A 17,706-nucleotide genomic window follows, 5' to 3' on the forward strand; every position below is an offset into this window, starting at 1 on the left:
AACTTGTGAAAAATTATCTTGCTTCAAATCACCACCAATGTAAAAGATTAGAAGTTTTCCTGAAAAATAAACACTTATTTTTCTCATCTGAATCCCAGGTGTTACGTGTTGTGGATAAGCACAGGTGCACACTCATTAAGAGGGTCACCGGGGTAATGCCCATAGTGGATTACCTGCTTGGAAAGGGCATGATACAACAGGAGGCGTACGATCAAATCCACAAAGAAAAGATCCCCCAGAATCAAATGAGAGTTGTGTGACCGTTTTCGCTCTGGAGGCGCAAAAGTAAAAGCAGGCTTCTACAAGGGTCTCAAAGAAGATCAACCCCTTGTCCAGGAACTGGGTGAGATCAGTTGTCTGTCCGATGGTGTGTTCGAATGGGCCTCGCAATATATTTATCAGATGGGGAAATCGTAAATATTACGTGAATGGGTTTGTCTTCGTCTTATTGCCAAAGTTACAGTTTGTGCCTTTTTAAATTTGAACGCTAAATGGGTTTACATGCCCCATCTCTCGCTCTCTTTCTCTGTCTCATAGAGACAGCTGTTGGGAAAACCTCTTCCAGCCCGACTACAGCTGCTCCTACCAATGCCACATCCACAAGTCAAAGCAATGAAAAAGTCATGGCTCCTGTAGCCGCGGCCCTGCATGTTGAGGAGAAAGATGTTGAGGAAGAAGTACTTACCTCCATTCAAAGTCTCAACTCTTACCAATACATGTAATGCACTTACATTACACTTGTTGGAGAACTGTGCATTGAAATTACTACTCTTATTCGAGATAATAGCTCATCTGAAAAGTGACGTGTTGGTTATTTCCATTCCAGTTTTATTGCAGTCTAATTCATTCTACAAGAATTCTACAGCTTCCTATCAGCCTTTGAAAATGATGACCTAATAGACCTCTGTGCTGTATGTACCTGCCTGTTGTTTTAAGGTGGTGTATAGCCAGTCAAAAGAAAAAATCTGTTCAAAGCCATGCTTGCTTCATTGTAATATATACATACTGTACATACATTCATACATACAGCCCCAGTCAAAAGTTTGGACACTCCTACTCCTTCAAGGGTTTTTCTTAATTTTTACTATTTTCTACTTTGTAGAATAATAGTGAAGACAACATGAAATAACACATATGGAATCATGTAGTAAGCAAAAAAGTGTTAAACAAAGCAAAATATATTTTATATTTGAGATTCTTCAAAGTAGCCATCCTTAGCCTTGATGACAGCTTTGCACACTCTTGGCATTCTCTCAACCAGCTTCATGAGGAATGCTTTTCCAACAGTCTTGAAGGAGATCCCACATATGCTGAGCACTTGTTGGCTGCTTTTCCTTCACTCTGCAGTCCAACTCACCCCAAACCATCTCAAGTGGGTTGAGGTTGGGTGATTGTGGAGGCCAGGGCATCTGATGCAGCACTCCATCAGCCTCCTTCAAATAGCCCTTCCACAGCCTGGAGGTGTGTTTTGGGTAATTGTCCTGTTGAAAAACAAATGATAGTCCCACTAAGCGCAAACCAGATGGGACGGCGTATTGCTGCAGAACGCTGTGGTAGCCATGCTGGTTGTGTGCCTTGAATTCTAAATAAATAACTGACAGTATCACCAGCCAAGCACCCCCACACCATCACACCTCCTCCTCCATGCTTCACAGTAGGAACCACACATGCGGAGATCATCCGTTCACCTACTCTGTGTCTCTCAAAGACACGACGGTTGGAACCAATAATCTCATATTTGGACTCATCAGACCAAAGGACAGATTTCCACTGGTGTAATGTCCATTGCTCGTGTTTCTTGGCCCAAGCAAGTCTGTTGTTATTATTGGTGTCCTTTAGTAGTGGTTTCTTTGCAGCAATTCAACCATGAAGGCCTGATTCACGCAGTCTCCTCTGAACAGTTGATGGTGAGATGTGTCTGTTACTTGAACTCTGAAGCATTTATTTGGGCTGCAATCTAATGAATTTATCTTCTGCAGCAGAAGTAACTCTGGGTCTGAATTTCCTGTGGCGGTCCTCATGAGAGACAGTTTCATCAAAGCGCTTGATGGTTTTTGCAACTGCACTTGAAGAAACTTTCAAAGTTCTTGAAATTTTCCGGATTGACTGACCTTCATGTCTTAAAGTAATGATGGACTGTCATTTCTCTTTGCTTATTTGAGCTGTTCTTGCCATAATATGGACTTGGTCTTTTACCAAATCTTCTGTGTACCACCCCTACCTTGTCACACCACAACTGATTGGCTCAAATGCATTAAGAAGGAAAGAAATTCCACAAATGTACTTTTAATAAGGCACACCTGTTCATTGAAATGCATTCCAGGTGACTGCCTCATGAAGCTGGTTGAGAGAATGCCAGGAGTGCGCAAAGCTGCCATCAAGGTAAAATGTGGCTACTTTGAAGAATTTCAAATATAACATATATTTTGATTTGTTTAACACTTTTTTGTTTACTACATGACTCCATATGTGTTATTTCATCGTTTTGATGTCTTCACTACTTTTCTATAATGTAGAAAATAGTCAAAAATTAAGAAAAACCCTTGAATGAGTAGTGTGTCCAAACTTTTGACTGGCACTGTATATGTTCATGTTCATAATAATTCCATGTATTCTGTGTAATTTTAAAATGAAAGGGATTTGACAAAAAATGCATTTTGTGATTGTGTTTCTAAAGGATCAAAAACTGGGAGGAGGGGATTATTATATATTTTCAAACTAATGGTATCTGCGCATGTTTCAAGGGTATAGCTAGATATTCCGTGAGTGAGCAATTGTTATATTACTTTAACATTGAATAAATGGGGGGTATATGTACATGTGTAGCATATGTTTCTACTAAGTGTAGGCTTACTTTTGCACAAAACATGGCCCAAAAATTCCAATAAACCAGTAGCAGCCCATAGCTTTTAGACAATATGAGCAGAGAACTTTACACACGATCTTATTATGTGCTCCGACTTCCCCAAGTGACGCTGAGTGTGCCGTAAAACTCCTAAATTGTGAGCCATATTCGATTGAAATAATGGTGACAAATTTAGATTTACAAATAATAATGCCATTGGTGTTAAACACACATTATGATATCAATGAAAAGTGTCGGGAAATTCACTCAAGCCAAGCAGTAGCCTATCCAAAGTGAGGATGTATATTGCGCGTTTACTCCAGTCACGACGGTAGTTAAAAACCGCAGTAGCTTGTTTATTTCTGCCTGGCCGTCGTCTTGACTGCACGTTTACCTCAGCAGACTTATCTCCTACGCCAAAGTTAGTAGTTGCACTGCGGCCAGCCAGGTAGCTTACGTAGCCTTCACCGCTTGATTGCTGCGTCTAATTTTAAGACCTGGAAAAGTCTACTTGTTTAAGAGCACCTATTTACCTATAGCCTATAAATTATTTGATTTGTTTTCCGGTTTTCTTATTCTGTCTTGGTGGAACGCATAAGCTAAGTCTTCATAGGTTAAGGCTATTTAGGGATAGTTTTAGTGCAAGTTGGCTATTATTTGCATCAGGAGTTAGCTTTCAAGCTAAATTAAGAAGTCTGTTTTGATGCCGGATTTTGAGCATTTCAGATTTTCATACTCTAGCATGAATCCATTATTGGGGGAGAACGCGTTCCTGGTTCAGCAACAGCAGCATAACCAGATGGGGAGCCATTCTGATTCTTCCATGACAGGCCTAGACTCATACGGTGCAGCTGACTCAGGCTTCATCTTGGGCGAGCACACCGGGTTTGGACAAGATGGCATATCTGGCCTGGACTTAAATGCGCTGCCACCTTCAGGACTCGCTTATTTGCACCAGAACAACATGCACCGTGCGCCGCCGCCCCCCGCAGCGATGGCCCTGCGTAACGACTTGGGCTCCAACATCAGTGTTCTCAAGACCTTGAATTTGCGCTTCCGTTGCTTTTTGGCTAAAGTTCATGAACTGGAGCGTCGGAATAAAGCTTTGGAGAAGCAGCTTCAACAGGCTTTGGAAAATAATGAGGACAATTTAGAAGGACACGGGAAAAAGCCATTGACTAAGGAAATGGGAGTCCAGACTGGTTTCGTAGGGCCCATCGCAGTTAGGCCCGGACATATCCCACTCCAGAACGTCAATAACTCTGCATACCTGCCTGGGGGTCTTCTCTCTCCATCACTCAACAGGCCTACAACTCCCTCCTTTGAGTCCAACAGCAAATCAGTATTTAGGAACTCGACTCTGACTGACTCCAATTCCAACCTCAATTCCAACCAACTCACTCCACATATTTCCCTCAGTCCTTTATTAACCCCTACTGATACTTCCAACACTGTATCCAACATTAACGAGAAATATGTCAGTTCTGGGACTGGTATGTCTACTAATCCGCCTCCCCGGTTCCTTCCCGGCACCGTTTGGTCCTACAACCACGACCGCAGGTTTGGCGCGGGGAGGGAGTCGCGCGTTACAGACATGGGTGTGCCTTGTGCCCAAACGGACGGAGTAGGTGTTCAAATCGACACCATCACCCCTGAAATACGGGCCCTGTACAACGTGTTGGGCAAGGTGAAACGAGAGAGGGATGAGTATAAACGCAGGTATGAATGAAGCAGTCTGAGTATCATTGTTAAAGATCTGGGGCCTTAAGCCTATGTTATTGTCACTTGTAGGCCTGATGTGTGATGTCATTTATTGTCTCTCTAGCCCATCATTATTAGGGCAACACCCCTACCCCAGGATTGGCCAACCCTCCTCCTGGAGAGCGAAGGGGTGTGGAGGCTTTTGTTCCAGCCCTGCTCTAGTCACACATCTGGGTCTACTAATCAGTGATTCTGTTTTATAGCTACAGATCCATAACATCTGGGTCTACTAATCAGTGATTCTGTTTTATAGCTGCAGATCCATAACATCAGTGTCATTCTGCCAACGTCTTGTCAGAATAGGAATAGAAAACTAGCAAAAATGATTGCGTTGGAGATATTTACAGTGGGTTCTTCTATTACAAATGTGGAGTGCGATGTATCTCAACCAACAGCAACCTATTTTGAGCCCATTCAACTGTTGAGTGTCTTTGCTTTCTTCATACCAAATTACACCCCCCAGAACACAAGAAAGTAACATTACATCACCACGCAAGGTCTAGATGAGTTGCATGCGTATCTTGTAATATAAGGCGGAGCTATATTACAGGCTCTGTGGCTGTCCAGCTGATCATCATGCTGAAACAGTACTGTGTGGCTTAGAGCGAAGTTGAAATGAAGAGACATCGGCTCTGTTGTTTTTGTCGTCGTCATCCATCATCATCCTCGTCGTCCTCCTCCATAAGATGGCTCCTGGTTACTCTGTACGTCTTGAAGTGTTTTAGCCGCTCTACTTTTTGTCTTCAAATTGCCCCTGTACTTCCCAAATGATATGGCATTTACAAGGCTTCACTATAGGCTTGTAGGGGATCATAGTTCAAACATAGTTGAGCACAGCATTTAAAAGAACAGCACTGGCCAATCTCTTATCCAATAGGAGGATTATCTAGAGAGGGCTGAATCGGCTGGAGACAAGTCAGCAGTACACTTGTTTTTGTCTCTTACATGGCCTTCCCCCATCTCTCTCTCTCCCCCTCCTCCGCCCCTCTGCGTTTTGTCTCAGCACCTGCAATGCAGCACTGTGCTGAAAGCTGTGACCGCTAGTGGTGTCACCAGAGGCTCTCCACATTATTCTCTCTCTCTCTCTCTTTCACGTTCCCTATTTCTCTTCCTCTCTCTCTCTCTATCACTCCATCTCTTTATCTCTTTTTCACTCACCTCCCGCTCCCACTATTTCTCTCGCTCGCACACACAAACTCTCTTTTCTGTTGTCTTTCTCTCTCTCTCTCTCTCTCTCTCTCTCTCTCTCTCTCTCTCTCTCTCTCTCTGTCACCCCCTCTACTCATCCCGTACGGCCACTCGCCCTCTGCAGCATCCGTGAGAAGACTCTGACATCACTAAATGACACCAGTAACCTTCCCTACGGCCTATAGTCCACTGTCTGAATGTTAATGGCAACAAGGCAACGTCATCTCTCTCAGTTTCCAAGCCTCTATGACTTGCCAGTCGAAACACCCTCCTCTAATTCTCTTTTATTGAGAAGGTCAAATGGCTTAACAGGGGAACATTTCCAATCATTTGCCTCGGATCTCATTAAAAACAACTGTCTCATAACAATACAATATCAGACAATTGTTTTTTGTTTAATGAGTCTCCAGGGGGCTGTGGGAAAATGGAATAGAACTTAATTTTCCATTCAATTTATGAAGTGTATACCGTTAATGGCTTGTAGAACTTTCAGTATAGGCTGCCCAAGTATACCATTAAAAACAGGCTACTGAATACACTGCATGCCCGCTTTAGCAGACCAATAACAGTGCGTATAGGCAATGTGCAATAAGGCACATGCTCCCTCCTGGGTTAGACCACTTCTCACCTTCTGTAAGTGTTGCAGTAGCGTGCTCTACATGCATACTGCATCTGTTGCGTAACACAGCTGGGAGTAAGGGAGATCAGGCACACAACATGGATTCAAACACCGTCAAACTTTATTGAACCGCATGAACACAACACTGTAGCCTATAGTACATGGTATTAGGCTCTCTGTCTGATTTCTGTCTCTCTGGTATTTGTAACCAGTGTTACTATTTTACTATTTTTGGCCTTTGATAAAGTTATCTACCCTCAGTCACAGATGGTTGCAATAATTGAGGTTCTGGAGTACCCTAATAGACAATAATGGCAATTGTGGGATTGAACTGCTAAAATTGGGTGTCTAAGTGGAAGTTGTGTCTTTGCGTCTTTGATACTGGCTGTCTGGAAGTAGTGTCGGTATAACAGTGAATACTGACGTCAATACTGTTCCCAAAAGAGAAGAGACAGTGATGATGGTGTGTGATGACTTCCTCATCAATCTCCATTCTCATCCATGTGTGTGTGTGTGTGTGTGTGTGTGTTTCAATAGATGGGAGGAAGAGTACACAGTCAGAGTGGACCTCCAGGAGAAAGTGGCTGAGCTGGAGGAGGTAAGCCCTTAGCTGTGTCAGTGATAAAGGGCAATCTGCTATGTACATTTTTTAAATTCTTGATATAAAGCCATTGATTCTTGAATAATAAAACCTATAAATACCTCATGAGCTTAGTCCAACTGTCTAACCCCCTCAGAACCAAAAATATACTGAATAAAAATAGAAAGCAACATGTGAACTGTTGGTTTCATGAGCTGAAATAAAAGATCCCAGAAATGTTCCATAAGCACAAAAAGCTTATTTCTCTCAAATGTGCACAAATTTGTTTTACATCCCCATTAGTGAGAATTTGATCCTTTATCAAGATAATCCATCCACCTGACAGGCATATCAATAAGTTGATTAAATAGCATGATCATTACACAGGTGCACCTTATGCTGAGGACAATAAAAGCCCACTCTAAAATGTGCAGTTTAGTCACACAACACAATGCCACCGATGTCTCAAGTTTTGAGGGAGTGTGCAATTGGCATGCTGACTGCAGATATGTTGCCAGAGAATTTAATGTTAATTTCTCTACCATAAGCCACCAGAACAGGACCTCCACATCTGGCTTCTTCACCTGAGGGATCATCAGAGAGGGGGAGGGACGGAGGTGTTGAGGAGTATTTCTGTCTGTAATAAAGCCCTTTTTGGGGAAAACGTATTCTGATTGGCTAGGCTGGCTCCCAAGTGGGTGGGCCTATGCCCTCCCAGGCCCACCCATGGCTGTGCCCCCACCCAGTCATGTGAAATCCATAGATTAGGACCTAATGAATTTATTTCGATTGACAGATGTTCTTATATGAACTGTAACTCAGCAAAATATTAGAAATTGTTGCATGATGCGTTTTATATTTTTGTTCAGTACATAAGCGTGTTTAACGCCATTGTTTGTAAACAATGTAATTGTAAACAACCCCTGTATAGCTTTAAAACATGGTCAAACTATCAATTTGAGCTCATGGATGGTCAGTCCTTGTGTCCATAGCACTGTTTTATGAATTTGATATTGGTTACATTTCTCCAGCCCCATCCCTAAGCTGTTTACCTAAAAATGTGGCGGGTGACTGCTTTGTTATTGTTTGAACTGCAGATTATCCCTTTAATATTTCCCACTAACATTATGATTCCACCTCAGATCAGCTGGGTTGATTGGAAAGCAGCAGTAGAGAGTGTATTTTTGTAACTTTAGCTAGAAAGAACTACAATGAACTATTCAATACACCACCCATTTTGTTGATTTGGTGTACTTATACTCATAATCAGATATGTTATGTCATACATGCTATGCAAATTAGGTTGTTTGTGTGTGTGTGTGTGTGTGTGTGTACAGGACCTCCAGGAGAGTGAGGTGTGTCAGGATGAGCTGGCCCTCAGGGTGAAACAGCTGAAAGCTGAACTGGTCCTCTTCAAAGGCCTTATGAGCAACGTGAGTCCCTCGTAGCACTGTTGGAATAGCTCACCCCAAAAGTTGTTGAGATTTGTATACCTCAAAAGTAGTCCCACGAGAGATGGCGTGGAATAGGAATTTAGCTCTACTCGCTTTTGAGTTACAAAAATCTCGAACAAAATACTTTAATGATATTGGTACAGTTTACTTCGGAAATGTCTTTGAAAATACAAAGAAGATCTGGGAACACATATTTCCTTTCACTCGCTCTCCTCTCCTCTCTATCAGAACCTGTCGGATCTGGACAGTAAAATCCAGGAGAAGGCCATGAAGGTGGACATGGACATCTGTAGACGCATCGACATCACGGCTCGCCTGTGTGATGTGGCCCAGCAGAGGAACTGTGAAGACATGGTCCAAATCTTTCAGGTCAGGACCGCTCATAGGCCACTTTACTACTAACTATACTATCTGTTAAGTAGCCCCTAGACACGGATTTAAGTACAACTTAGCATTTACCACCGTAATGGTTACGTGGTAGGATTTTTCCAGGGTAAGCTAATTCTAGCTAATTAGTATAATTACAGCGTGACCGAATCTTTTGGAGGCAAGTCCACTCATATCTTCTAGGTCAACTCATACCTGTGTTATTATACCTTTAATAGCCATGTTAATTACACCTTTATTGCACTGCTATTACACAGTTGTTACACCTTTATCTAGCAGATGGCCACACCTCCTTCCACTCTGACCCGCCGGCCCCGGAAACAGGCGGCCCAATCGGTTAAAGGCGGCGACGGGGACGAACCAACCAGCATCTCTGAGAGCGAGGCGGACAAGGATGAGGAGTCGTGTAGCACATCAGCCAATCAGATCAACGAGGAAATGCAGAGGATGCTGAACCAGTTGTGAGTTCTCTGGCTGCTCTTTAACTATTGAGGATATGGTCAGCCATCGAGGTCTTGCTGAAGTCTCCAACGTCACACCTGGAGAGCCACTCTGCCCCAACACACTTGATCCCAAAGCTTGTGGTCTAAATTTCAGACCATGTTTCTTTGAATCAGGACTGTTAAGAGTTGGGCTGGATAAAAAAAATCCTACACACTGCCGATCTCCAGGACTAGAGTCTGTCGCTTGTAAGATGTGAGTGGATCAGAGCCGGCCAGTGAACTATAAATAGATGTACAACTGGTAAGCCATACTATTGTTGGTCTTGCAGGAGGGAGTGTGAGTTCGAGGACGACTGTGACAGCCTGGCCTGGGAGGAGACTGAGGAGACTCTGCTGCTGTGGGAGGATTTCCCAGGATACACTCTGGGGGCAGTGGAGACACAGGGGGAGGTAAGCCACTATACTTCCCGCTAGACACTGGCTGGTCTAAGATCAGTTGTGTATTTACCAATGTAATGGTTAATGTTAGGAGCTGGCTAGGCTAAGCTGATCCCAGAACTGTGTTAAAGGGTATGTTTTAACCAAAGCCACTGTACTTCCTGCTTGTCAATCATTCTTATGGTTGGACTGCCATATCTGTGTGTCTGTGTCCTACTTTACACATTGCATGTACGACTGTGACATTGGCATGTCCTGATCCCTGGATCACAGTGTAATGTAGATAAGCTGGTAGCACACACACACACACACACACACACACACACACACACACACACACACGTATCTTGATTTACCCCGGTGCTGTTAGTCATTCTCATTCCCAATAACAATCTGGTTAGTCATGAGTGGACAATTTAAATAATAGTGACAATCTGTAAAAATCTGTAGACAATATCAGAAAGAAAGAGGCAGGGCAATGGATGGGAAGTGTTTTAGATTTCCATATACTGATTGAAGTTCTTTTCATCTCATTTATATTAGGCAAATTAGCACAAAACAATGTTCTCTCTCTCTCTTTCACTCACACACACACACACACACACACACACACACACACACACACACACACACACACACACACACACACACACACACACACACACACACACACACACACACACACACACACACACACACACACACACACACACACAACAGCAACCGCAGCAGCAGCAGGAGGAGTCCATAGAGAAGGTAATACAGGACACAGAGTCCCTCTTCCAGACCAGAGAGAAGGAGTATCAGGAGACCATCGACCAGATCGAGGTGAGACACACACACACACACACACAAAGCCCTTCTCTAAGTACCAGTTTTCCCGCTGCTATTTGTACAATATGAGGACTTTGCTGCATGAGAAGGCTATTTATAAAGCCTGCAGAGAGCGATGAAGCACTGCTGTAAACAGAGCCATAAATACATAGTTTCTCTGGGATTATTATATTATGGAAATTAACAAGACGGCCATTCCATATGCTTACATGAGTCACTGTTGAAATGAGTTCCTGTGCAGATGATAAGTTAAATTGAAGTATCAAATTGAAGGTAGTTTAGTCTTTTATTTTTATTTTTTAGAATAGAACTCCTTTCCAGAAGTCGTCCTCTTGTTCACTAAATTGCTAAATTCTCTGATCCCCGTGGCAACGATAAGTAGAAATACAATCAACCAAAAAGCAAACACCGAAAAAAAATAAAAAAATATGTTTATGCAAATGACTGGGGCCTTTGGTTTTGCACTTACAAAGATCCTGGCCCTCATTACTCACCCAAAAAATGTTGTGGTGACAATTTAAACCAGAGCGAATGTCTTACGTTGGTTTCCCCGCAGTTGGAGCTGGCCACGGCTAAGAGTGACATGAACAGACACCTGCACGAGTACATGGAGATGTGTTCCATGAAGCGAGGCCTGGACGTGCAGATGGAAACGTGCAGGAGACTCATCACCCAGAGTGGAGACAGGTATCAGACACCTCCGCATGGTGCTGAACACTCTAAACGCTCAAAAAGATACCCTAGGTATGAGATATCAGTATGAGATACCTGTATGAGATATTCAAACAGTCAAAAAGATACCCTAGCGATACGGCTGGTATTAGACACCAGAAAGAGGTGAAAGATAACAAGAGGAATGAGATCTATGCTGTTACTGTGAATCCTTTCGCAGGGTGATGCCAAGCACCTAGTTCATTCATAATCATCTAACAATAACCCATGTAACGAAATACAATTCTTAATGTGTGAAATATGTGCTGGCGACGCATCTATTACAAATATGTTACTCTTTAATTCTCCCATCTGTACTGATAGTGATAGATTTCATATGTCATTACATTGACCTGTCTGTGAGTATGGTAGCCTGGAACCAGATCTGTTTGTGTCGTCTTGCCACCTCCTATGGTCATTATAACGCCAATGGCCATAGGAGCTGGCAAGACGGCACAAACAGCTTTGGGACCAGGCTATGAGCACGGACTGTTCGAGTCGTCTTGTCTCAAGGTCATTGCCAGTTGTATTGACTCCACCTCTCCGTCTCCCTTTCAGGAAATCTCCCCCTCTCGTTACTGCGGCAATGGAAGACTCTGATGACGGCGAGAAGGAGAGGAGTAAGGTGTCCCCATCTGCAGACTCTGAAAGTGATGAAGCCTACTGTGACACCAAGGTTAATAGTGGTACGGTCTCTCACTTACCATGGAGGAAGTCCTAACCCTTACTGATGATTCCCTGTAGATGTACCATAGTCTGGATAGTGCTGTTGTTTACATCTTTATTGCCATAAATTATGTAAAGCCAGCAGACTCTTTCTAGGGCCGTAAGTCACCACTGCCCTCTTGTGGTTCAGGTTATTACGACACCTAATCTGATAGGACTAAATGGCATTTAGGAAAAGGAAGTCAATTGGATTTCTTAACATTGTGATATTTCTATGATATGAACGATCAAAATATATACCTTTTTGTTAAGTTTGCCCATTGATCTTGCTATATGTATCAAGATTCAACCGAAAACAATTTGCACACAGTTTTGTGGAATAAATGCCTTCTGTTACATTGCAGATACAGATTTGAAACATTAGCAGAATTTTTGAAGGCAAACAAAAAAATGCACCACTAGCAAAAAATTGGCACAGGATAAGTCTTTATCTAGCAGTCTGTCACGTTTGAACAAAATTAACATTTACAGTTTGCTAAAGGGAAAGGGCCTAGCTGTTGATAGCCATCTATGAAAATCTATTTTCTTTATAGTTAATATCCTTCTCATTCCATTTTCCCTTTTTGAAAGTATGGATACAATTTCTGAGAAACATATAGAAAGATTAAAGGATGCAAAGCCTTTTTAATCAATCTCACAACATTCGTATGTACACATGTTATTAACAGAGAGGTTCACAACATTCGTATGTACAGAACATGTTATTAACAGGTTCACAACATTCGTATGTACAGAACATGTTATTAACAGAGGTTCATAACATTCGTATGTACACATGTTATTAACAGAAAGGTTCACAACATTCGTATGTACACATGTTATTAACAGAAAGGTTCACAACATTCGTATGTACAGAACATGTTATTAACAGAGAGGTTCATAACATTCGTATGTACACATGTTATTAACAGAAAGGTTCACAACATTCGTATGTACAGAACATGTTATTAACAGAGAGGTTCAAAACATTCGTATGTACAGAACATGTTATTAACAGAGAGGTTCACAACATTCGTATGTACAGAACATGTTATTAACAGAGGTTCATAACATTCGTATGTACAGAACATGTTATTAACAGAGGTTCATAACATTCGTATGTACACATGTTATTAACAGAGGTTCATAACATTCGTATGTACAGAACATGTTATTAACAGAGAGGTTCACAACATTCGTATGTACAGAACATGTTATTTACAGAAAGGTTCACAACATTTGTATGTACACATGTTATTAACAGAGGTTCATAACATTCGTATGTACAGAACATGTTGTTAACAGAGAGGTTCACAACATTCGTATGTACAGAACATGTTATTAACAGAGAGGTTCATAACATTCGTATGTACACATGTTATTAACAGAAAGGTTCACAACATTCGTATGTACACATGTTATTAACAGAAAGGTTCACAACATTCGTATGTACAGAACATGTTATTAACAGAAAGGTTCACAACATTTGTATGTACAGAACATGTTATTAACAGAGGTTCATAACATTCGTATGTACAGAACATGTTAACAGAGAGGTTCACAACATTCGTATGTACAGAACATGTTATTAACAGAGGTTCATAACATTCGTATGTACAGAACATGTTATTAACGGAGAGGTTCACAACATTCGTATGTACAGAACATGTTATTAACAGAGGTTCACAACATTTGTATGTACAGAACATGTTATTAACAGAGGTTCACAACATTCGTATGTACAGAACATGTTATTAACAGAGGTTCACAACATTCGTATGTACAGAACATGTTATTAACAGAGAGGTTCACAACATTCGTATGTACACATGTTATTAACAGAGAGGTTCACAACATTCGTATGTACAGAACATGTTATTAACAGAGGTTCACAACATTATTGTTATTTACTTTGCTTGGTTACATTCATGCACTTTATTTATTTCAGCCCTTTTTCATTCGTCGTTGAAATTCAGATAGCTACAGTATTTTTTTTAAATGAATAAATACCATATTTTTATTGCTATTTATTAATTTATTTTCTATTACAATTGCAACAATGAAAGTATGACAGTTGATCTTTTTTTAGATGAAATGCCCAGCATAATATTATGTCGTTTTGCAAAGACAATTCACAAAAGCCATCGGTATAATTATTCTCCAAAGTTTAGAGTTAAAAGAAAACCATTGGGACCATTACGTTGTACGGTCATGCACATTGCTGTAATCGCAAACTAGAACTAAACATAGGAGCATACTGCATGTAGACCCCTGGATACTGTTGATATCACAACCCACATAAACATGTCCTATAAAAGCACTCACTCAATGCAAGTGTATACATACCCAGCCAGCAGTGACTTCATCTTGACCTGCAATTTAAAAAAAGCTCTCTGATTAACCAACGGTGAATCAGACTGCCGTTTTGGTGAACTTTAAAAAAAAATGTAGAGCCTAAGAGGTATGAGTTTAAAGACCTCGGACAAAGGGACAAGCGCAGTAGATATTAATCCTGTTCAGAACGATAAAACAATCTGCTAGCAGGCGAATAACTGCTTTAGGAGCTCGTTCAAGGTCACTCGGAACGGTGACAAGTTTTACGTAGCGCGAGACCTTCATTATCTGAGCACGGGTAGACCACCTAGTGTGTTTAACCATTTGCTTTGTGAGATCTGTGGTTGTCTGTGGTTGTAGCACAGATTCATTGCACCTGAACACGCTCAATGTTTACAGTTGTAGATAAACGTAAACAACAGTCATATCTAAGGGCTCGATTCAATCAGTAGCGCAGAAGATCAGCGTTGTAGCACGATTGACATTCAAAGGTTTCTGTGTTCGCGGAGACCGCATTCACGGTAAACGCTACATATGTCGGCTCAATTGGAAATGACCTTTAAATTTCAACCACACGATTCAATCGGGCCGCTCCTTTGTTTATTGATGTCTGAAAGCGTATTGTAAAAACATTTCCCCCCTACATTGTACAGTTTGTAAATCTGCACATATAAAGTTGCACAAAATGATCTGTATTCAACAGTAATTGTAACGCTGTGTAAAAATGCTCAAATATAACATCTTTACTAGCTGTTAGCCTACTGAATGTAAATAACATGTAAATGTACACTGTGAAGACGAAGCCATGAAAGAGATTTCAGACAGTATGACTGAAAAGGTGTCCACTGTATTGAGAGTGTCTTTGGGTGTTGTCATGGATACACAAACAGCTAGCATACCTGTTGGTGTGCTTGTATGTAGGTTACCTCTGTCTGTTGATATTATTTTGTCCAGGGTTTAAAATGACACATTGTGTGTTTCTGAGATACACTGTTTTGTGCAGAATCAAATTGATGGGTTATATACTTCTTCTGACAATATGAATATTTGTCTGTGTATCAAACATTCACATTGACTCATGGGAATGCCTTAGCAGTGGGCTAGACCATATATACACTATATATACAAAAGTATGTGGACACCCCTTCAAATTAATAGATTTGGCTATTTTAGCCACACCCGTTGCTGACAGGTGTATAAAATGGAGCACACAGCAATTCAATCTCCATAAACAAACATTGGCAGTAGAATGGCCCGTACTGAAGAGCTCAGTGACTTCAACATGGCACCGTCATAGGATGCCACCTTTCCAACAAGTCAGTTCGTCACATTTTTGCCCTGCTTGAGCTGCCCCGGTCAACTGTAAGTGCTGTTATAGTGAAGTGGAAACGTCTAGGAGCAACACCGTCTCAGCCGTAAAAATTGTCTGTCCTCGGTTGCAACACTCACTACCGAGTTCCAAACTGCCTCTGGAAGCAACTTCAGCACAAGATGTGTTCGTCGGGAGCTTCATGAAATGGGTTTCCATGGCTGAGCAGCCACACACAAGCCTAATATCACCATACGCAATGCCAAGCGTCGGCTGGAGAGGTGTAAAGCGCACCACTATTGGACTCTGTAGCAGTGGAAACTCGTTCTCTGGAGTGATGAATCACGCTTCACCATCTGGTAGTCCGACAGATGAATCTGGGTCTGGCGGATGCCAGGAGAACGCTACCTATCTGTATGCATAGTGCCAACTGTAAAGTTTGGTGGAGGAGGAATAATGGTCTGGGGCTGTTTTTCATGGTTCGGGCTAGGCCCCTTAGTTCCAGTGAAAATCTTAACGCTACAGCGTACAATGACGTTCTAGACAATTCTGTGCTTCAAACTTTGTGGCAACAGTTTGGGGAAGATCCTGTTTCAGCATGACAATGCCCCCGTGGACAAAGCGAGGTCCATACAGATATGGTTTGTCGAGATCGGTGTTGAACAACTTGACTGGCCTGCACAGAGCCCTGACCTCAACCCTATCGAACACCTTTGGGATGAAGTTTAACACCGACTGCGAACCAGGTCTAATCTCCCAACATCAGTGCCCGACCTCACTAATGCTCTCGTGGCTGAATGGAAGCAAGCCCCCGCAGTAATGTTCCAACATCTAGTGGGAAGCCTTACCAGAAGAGCGGAGGCTGTTATAACAGCAAAGGGGGGGACCAACTCCATATTACCGGCCATGATTTCAGAATGAGATGTTCGACAAGCAGGTGTCCACATACTTTTGGTCATTTAGTGTAGCATCTGGAAGTAGTGCACAAAGCTGGTAGCCAAAGTTCCAGAAATGTGTGAAAAAGGAGAAATCTATAGGCCTACACATGATGATAATAAACAGAGATATCCACATACTGCACCTCTGGCCATGTAGTGTATGTCTGTCTATAACATTTGCAGGAATTGATTCAGAGTTTACTTGTTCAACCTCTCTGGGGATTCAAAACATATCTTTCATATTATAAAAACATGAATGTCTGCCTAGTCATTTCTCTAATCTTTACCACAAAAAAAAAGTAAACACAGAAGAATGCAAGCAACACAGCAAAAGCAGTCTTAAAACTTCTATCGCCATAGCGACCAATAGACTACCATACATCTTCATGCAACTGTGTACAGAAGCTCAGCAAGTAAACTTTTGAAAAAATCTAAATGTAAATAAATCCATCTGTTGAAACGTGAATATAAGTAACAGCGGTGAAATAATACGATTAAATGTGATCAAAGAGTTAAACATGACATTTCCAGTCTCAACATTATTTGAAATGCAGGTGATTTTTCCAATATGAATTTGTCAAACAGCAGCATTGTAAAGGAAGATTAGAATGATTAAGGGGTTGCGAACTACGACGTGTACTCCTGTGAGACCAATATATTTGATCTGGGACTGTGTATACACTGTATCTGTGTTACTGAACAACCTCTAGGTTTCTGGAAACAAAGGGAAACAATCTGTCAATGTATTAATGGAAGTGGTGTACAGAATAAAATATCTTGAAGGAGACTGTGGTCCCTGGAGTTTGTTTGTTTCTATTCATTTCCATGATAGCATTTTCCCCCCTCAGGCGCATACTCCCTAATTATTTTATAATTCGCTTTCCATTTAGACTTTCCTAAAAGCCAAACAAGAAACGAATGACTCGACTTTGAAGTCATTGCTGGAGAGCCTTTCGTGACCACTACAGATGACCTCAACTTCATAATGATCTGCTGCCTAAACGGGATTTCTTGCTTATGCATAAGCTCGAAGCAACCAGAATACACACTCACTCACTTTATGTTGAGCTAGTTCCATTTCTGTTTTGCAGTGGATTTACTCTTAGAAGCTGACATGAGTTACTTTCAAGCATCATTGGTCTGAGAAAAACGAAACAAAG

At 41.6% G+C, this 17,706-nt stretch overlaps 1 protein-coding gene across 6 annotated transcripts; it reads left to right on the forward strand.

Annotated features, from left to right (window-relative positions):
• The first annotated feature begins 3,205 nt into the window (after positions 1–3,205).
• LOC139554644 (non-homologous end joining factor IFFO1-like) lies at positions 3,206–17,333 on the forward strand. 6 transcript variants are annotated; one of them, XR_011670869.1, is made up of 10 exons: positions 3,206–4,564; positions 6,951–7,011; positions 8,331–8,426; positions 8,676–8,816; positions 9,114–9,295; positions 9,607–9,727; positions 10,436–10,543; positions 11,106–11,293; positions 11,819–13,357; positions 13,398–17,333. XR_011670869.1 is itself a non-coding variant. In XM_071367629.1 (9 exons), the coding sequence occupies exons 1-9, from the start codon at positions 3,549–3,551 to the stop codon at positions 11,979–11,981; spliced, it is 2,076 nt and encodes a 691-aa protein (XP_071223730.1). In that variant the 5' UTR covers positions 3,206–3,548; the 3' UTR covers positions 11,982–17,333. The 6 variants fall into 6 exon arrangements, 4 of the variants coding, with proteins under 4 accessions (XP_071223730.1, XP_071223732.1, XP_071223731.1 ...); XR_011670870.1 differs by having other exon boundaries at positions 11,819–13,317; positions 13,522–17,333; XM_071367629.1 differs by having other exon boundaries at positions 11,819–17,333.
• The last annotated feature ends 373 nt before the right edge of the window (positions 17,334–17,706 follow it).

Source organism: Salvelinus alpinus, chromosome 26 (assembly GCF_045679555.1).
Source record: "Salvelinus alpinus chromosome 26, SLU_Salpinus.1, whole genome shotgun sequence".
Lineage (NCBI taxonomy): Eukaryota > Metazoa > Chordata > Actinopteri > Salmoniformes > Salmonidae > Salvelinus > Salvelinus alpinus.

What these genes read in the sequence shown, in the direction of transcription:
- LOC139554644 (XM_071367629.1), top strand. Translation starts at nt 3,549, where the DNA reads ATGCCGGATTTTGAGCATTTCAGATTTTCATACTCTAGCATGAATCCA. An exon ending in AGGGATGAGTATAAACGCAG is followed by an intron (nt 4,565 to 6,950) that starts GTATGAATGAAG and finishes GTGTTTCAATAG; the next exon opens with ATGGGAGGAAGAGTACACAG. An exon ending in AGACCATCGACCAGATCGAG is followed by an intron (nt 10,544 to 11,105) that starts GTGAGACACACA and finishes GTTTCCCCGCAG; the next exon opens with TTGGAGCTGGCCACGGCTAA.